General features: G+C 33.2%; 1 protein-coding gene across 1 annotated transcript; it reads left to right on the top strand.

The window, feature by feature from the left end:
* Nucleotides 1-2861: 2861 nt before the first annotated feature.
* On the top strand, nt 2862-5154 carry LOC149419579 (uncharacterized). The gene is made up of 7 exons (XM_089637901.1): nt 2862-3102; nt 3262-3448; nt 3582-3791; nt 3884-4078; nt 4520-4552; nt 4727-4782; nt 5017-5154. Exons 1-7 carry the CDS (start codon nt 3080-3082, stop codon nt 5105-5107), a joined length of 795 nt encoding a protein of 264 aa, XP_089494027.1. The 5' UTR covers nt 2862-3079; the 3' UTR covers nt 5108-5154.
* Nucleotides 5155-5387: the final 233 nt, after the last annotated feature.

The raw sequence follows: 5387 nt of genomic DNA, 5'->3' as shown, positions 1-5387 counted from the left end.
TAAGAATTTACTACTCACGAAAAAGAGTTTAGAGGATGTAGAATAGGAAATACGATGTAGCGGAGGAATATGAATGTGGAGAAGAATGGGGTTCGATCGAGGATACTGTAAGGAATTCTGAGAAGATATTTTTCAATCGACTGAGATATTCTATGCACGGATTTTAAGAGCGTATTCAAATGATCCGTTTTGGAAACATTTTACGGATGCCATTCTTGGTAGTACGTTTATTAAAATTCTTAACATTTTATTAAAATTATTAATCCACAGCGAAATTTTAAATCACGTCAAAGAATTCGAGGATACAAGCACACTGAAAATATTAACCAAATTAATATTTGGTATTTGGTATATTTGTGGCGTTTAATTATTAAAACGGAGTTTTGTTAAACTATTTCCATTACTCTTGCTTGCATGTCAATTATTTAGTTACGAAATATCCAATAAACTGAACTTACTTGTAATTCGGATCGTTGAAACACGCCAACTGTTTTCCGGACATCTTAAATCCACAGTCCTGTGTTTGTTTTTTTATTACCAATTGAAAATCCGCGCTGCAAAACTCCCGAAACGAATAATTCCTTTGTTTCATTTCCGCGCCGTGTTTCTGTTTCGGGTGAGTTTAATTTAGTTGCTTTTTCTACCTCTTCTCCAGGACCGCATTGACGTCTGGGACCATGCGGCCCAAAGCTAGCACTATTATTATTGTATATATATAAAAAAAAATTACACATAAATACATATACACAAATCTTTTTAAAATAAGTCTCGTATCAAAGATCTAGCTAACTTGTTTAATGAAAATTTAAAATTCGTCCTACACATCGATGAAGTAACAAATATGAAATGTTTCGGATTTATTTTAAGAATAGATTTTACGTCTCTCTATTCTTTGAAGATTCTCATCACTGCCTTGGTAAGAAGTAATTTAGAATACAATTCAACAATCTGGTGTCCATACTATAAAGCACAGGAAATTAAAATTGTGAAACTTCAACACTAATTTTTACGTTTCAACTATCCATATACATTGACCAAATTAATTACGTTAAATTAATTAAATTTCTTGATTTGACATATCTTTCAGAAGAACCATGAGTGATTTGGTACTTAGTCAAATTAGTTAATGGCTTAATGGATGCACCTGATTTAACCAAGTTCCGAGTACCAAATCGTAACCCGAGACTTCCAGAGTTGTTCTTTGTTCATTGATCTAAAACCATTTTTTTAATTCCTCGGTCCAAAGGATATATTAGAATTAGGCTTGGAAATAAATTCAGTTCCGTTGATGTTTTCATTTATTCCGTACTAAAATTTAAATTAGATTTTTTTTAATATTTAGTTTCGCTAACATTATTATATTATAGGTATAATCTCTAACTTACTTTTTTATTTAAATATTTAACTTATAATACACTTTTATTTCATTTTGTGTTTTATTATATACTCCAGACAGGTATTAATACCTTTTTTCTCTTTTTTGTAGTTTTTGTATTTTTGTGTATTTCTATGAGATTTATTTTATTATTATTATATTAAGCCTTTTATGGCGTTTAATAAATAAATAAAGTGTGTTTTTCGAATGTCCTTGTACCCAAAAGTAGGCTAAATTTAACCTTACTCCTGTTGAAAAATATCAAAAATTTTAAAACAACAAAATTCTTTTTTGGACAGAATACCAATTTAATTAGCCTGTTTGGGGCCTAGGAGTCGAAACGTCTTATGTAAACTGATGACACTTATTTTTATACAAGTTTTTATTAAACAATATTATATTAATTTGAATGCATCATGTAATATAACAGATTATAAAATTTTTTATGTAAAAGCCCGACGGGCGCAAAAGAATGATAAATAATCAATGATTGAAATGAAACCAACCCAAAATGAAAGACCTTCAATGTGTATCTATATATATTACCAGCGCATCCCATCAGTCTGCCCAATACACAAAAAGTTTGGCATTGACATGCAATTAGTTTTTTGAACGATCTCCGTTAAATGTCCATTCTCGGCCCGTTTAATAGACGCTCCTGCAAGATTACGAAAGTGATACTAAAAAAAATAGAAATTTATATTTATTTAATAACAAAATAAAAAATTTTACCTCCGTAAAAGTAATCCGTCTTCGACATATTTTTTTATAAAGTTCCATACTTATTTTATTTTTAAATATAGCAACACTGTATTCCGTTGCTTTTGACATCTACGTTAATATATTTGACATTTGACATTACATGACATGTTTGACATTGTGAGTAGTTTGTTTATGATGGCCTCATCTATTTCACTTGTGCAAGTGTTGTTTTGAGAAATAATAATATAATTTTATGATTTGAAAAATAGCTGAAATTAGATGATTTGATCGTTCAGTTTTATGGCGAGCTGTCGCGTCAGTCGCGGACAAACTTGCGAATGTGATTGCATTTAACTTACATTTCATCAAAAGGATAATTATTATTTATGAACGCCCATAAGGTTTTTTATATGTAAGTAGTTATAATATAGACATATTGATAAAACGGCATGCAAAGGCGCCTTAAAAAACAACACTTGATTTCAACTCAAATATCTTACGGAGATAACTATTTATGTCGGGGTGTAAATAAACATGCACAAAATAGGTTTTTGAGGTTTATTTAGGGTTATTTTCATGATTTGTACGTATTTGCTAACCTTCAAACTTAACTTTGAAAAAAAATTGAACTATAATCCATCTTCTACCATCTCCCACCACGTAAATAGTTTTTTTTCTTATAGTAATTGAGTTGGTTTTGTCGAATCGAAAATGTTATACAAGTGGCATGTTGATCTATACTTAACGGGAACAGGGCCTTAGCATGAGAATCGATCGAACTTAACGATATCGGATTGCTAAGCGTATCTACCGACCATTTTATAACGACTTCCCTAGCATGAGAATGCTATTGATAACTCTAACGACATCGATAAGGCAATAAATACAAATCGATATACGCTGGCAATACTGGGACGGAATTGTCTATGAATTGAATAGACGTCAAACGTCAGATTTCAAGCGTGACCATTTTAACCGCCGTGTTTGTTTTAATATTTTACGATGTCGCAAGCAATGGTAGCTGGGTAAGTTATTTATTTATCTTTTTATGTGAAAGAATTTCCATTATTATCAAAGAGATATACTTACATTCTATTGTGTCAAAATTTTGAAGTTATTTTTACTAATATTTCAATCATACGCAGTATTTTAAGATATTCAAAATGCTGATATTATGATTTCAGGAAGAGAGTAAGGTCGACGACCAGTCAAATGGATTTGTTAACCAGCTATATGGCTGACCATTCGGAGTTCGCGGCTGGAAGGTTTGTGGGACCTCAGGGTTCCCAAAAAAATAAGGAGATGTGGCGTAATTTGGCGGAACAACTGGCAGAATTGGGTCCTCCTAAGTCAGCCGAGCAGTGGAAAACAGTGAGTATTTGTACCTACCTATACAAACTGGTTGCAGCAAACTTTGCTGACCTTCTAATATAATCTATCATCGAGACACTTGATATAAGACCGTAAATCACTTTTAACCTGACATTATTTTTACATTTTACAGACATGGCGTGACTTAAAATGCAAATCGCGCGCCCAAAACGCCGATGCCAAGCGAGCTGCCCTCACGACTGGAAACACTGCCGAGATACCGGTGTTAACTGACCTGACACAGAAGGTCATCAACATCATCGGCAGAGCCAGTTCTGAGGGCAGCGGACTTCCAGAAAGCTGTATAGGAGATGGACCTGAACTCATAATGCAGGATGTTGAGGTCACTAATGTCTTAAAATGTTAATATAATATATTCTGTCAAAATTTAGTTGATCTTTCATTATCAATGAAAATTATTTGTGTGTTTTACAGTATTCCGATGAAGTTGGAGAAGGGCCCACAGATTTGCAGACGGCGCAGTTAGCTTCCCCTTCTCGCCCGAGCAAGAAGAGGAAGCTAACTGACAAGCCAGATGTGGGGGTTCGGATGGTGATGGCGCAGGAGGCTAGCAACAAATCATCCAAGGAGCTTGTGGGAGCTATTAATAATTTCTCCAATATTTTTAAGGTATTTCCTATTTCTCTTCGAATCACTCCCAAATACAGCGCTACACGTGTAAGTTGCCAGATTAAAATTTAAAGAAATAGCGTCAATTCATGTTTAAATTCATTCAATTTATAAGTGTGAGTAAGTTCAACTTATAAGTGTGGCACTGTACTTTTAAATTAGAATTAAATCTTAGTAGAACAAAATAAAATGCCCAGCTTTGACTTATTTCATTTATTTATTGTACTATTCCCAATGTACTATTTTTCCATTTTGCGCGGTGGAGTTTTTATTGATCTGTTTGTTTAGATATTCTTTGTGTTAAAAAAAAATAATAAACATGTAAAATCCAGCTTGGCGAGAAATTCAAAATGAATAAATTAATTTATAATCTTCCTTTTAGTATGTCGACTACCTATTGTTATTTAAATTAAATTAATGAGTTGTTATTTATCATTTCAGAGTTCAATGGATCGATTTGCTGACATTTTTGAGGTATTTCCTGTTCCTTTTTGTAATTATTTGTCAGGGCACCCCGAGACCGGGCAAGATACAGTGTCTACATAGACATGGTGCTTTTCTGGTCTCGTCTCACTGGCACTAATAACTCATTTACTATAGAAGGTAAATTAAGTTAGTAAATTAATGAATTATCATCTCTTGTTTCAGAGATACACGGCAGTGGAACGTGAAAGGGTTTGTTTACTCCAACGACAGTTGGCGAGGTATTTATTTGCTATACATCTATACAGGCTTTTAAAAACATTTAATGTACAAAACTGAACAAATTAAATTAAATATTGCATTATTTAATATGTCACTTGAGAGATTGCGAAGTATGTTCACAAGGGATGGAACACGATTATTAACAATTGTCCTTGGAGAGGCAAGCAGTCCAGCTAGGAGGTACGATGAAAGTAGAATGAATAAGATCTCTAATAAAACATTTCTAATTCTAGACGAACTCAACCATCGAAACAACGGTCAACATCATTTGCCAACTCGCCCAACTATACGTTGCAGTTGGAGTCAGAGGATGAATACGATTAGTACTATTGAAGTTCTTTTTGTGAAATATTGCATGCAGCGCTTTGCATACATGTATATTTGATTAGTAGCATTTCTTCAAACTCTTGCAATGTTTCTGTGAGGCGTGAATTGTTTTTACAGTGTTGGTACATACAATACAGTGTTTTAAAGTACTATTGAAGTTCTTTTTGAGAAATATTGCATGCAGCGCTTTGCATATATGTATACTTGATTAGTAGCAGTTCTTCAAACTCTTGCAATGTCTCTATGAGGCGTGAATTGTTTTTACAATGTAGGTACA

The sequence above is a fragment of the Hesperophylax consimilis genome, chromosome 12, assembly GCF_061612785.1.
Source record: "Hesperophylax consimilis isolate HC1 chromosome 12, BYU_Hcon_1.0, whole genome shotgun sequence".
In the NCBI taxonomy this organism is placed as follows: domain Eukaryota; kingdom Metazoa; phylum Arthropoda; class Insecta; order Trichoptera; family Limnephilidae; genus Hesperophylax; species Hesperophylax consimilis.
Note: the sequence above shows the minus strand (reverse complement) of the source record. Positions and strands in the feature narration are given on the sequence as shown.

Coding starts and splice junctions, on each gene's coding strand:
- LOC149419579 (XM_089637901.1), top strand. CDS start 3,080: ATGTCGCAAGCAATGGTAGCTGG. Junction 3,103..3,261: donor TCGCAAGCAATGGTAGCTGG/GTAAGTTATTTA, acceptor TTATGATTTCAG/GAAGAGAGTAAGGTCGACGA. Junction 4,079..4,519: donor ATTTCTCCAATATTTTTAAG/GTATTTCCTATT, acceptor TTATCATTTCAG/AGTTCAATGGATCGATTTGC.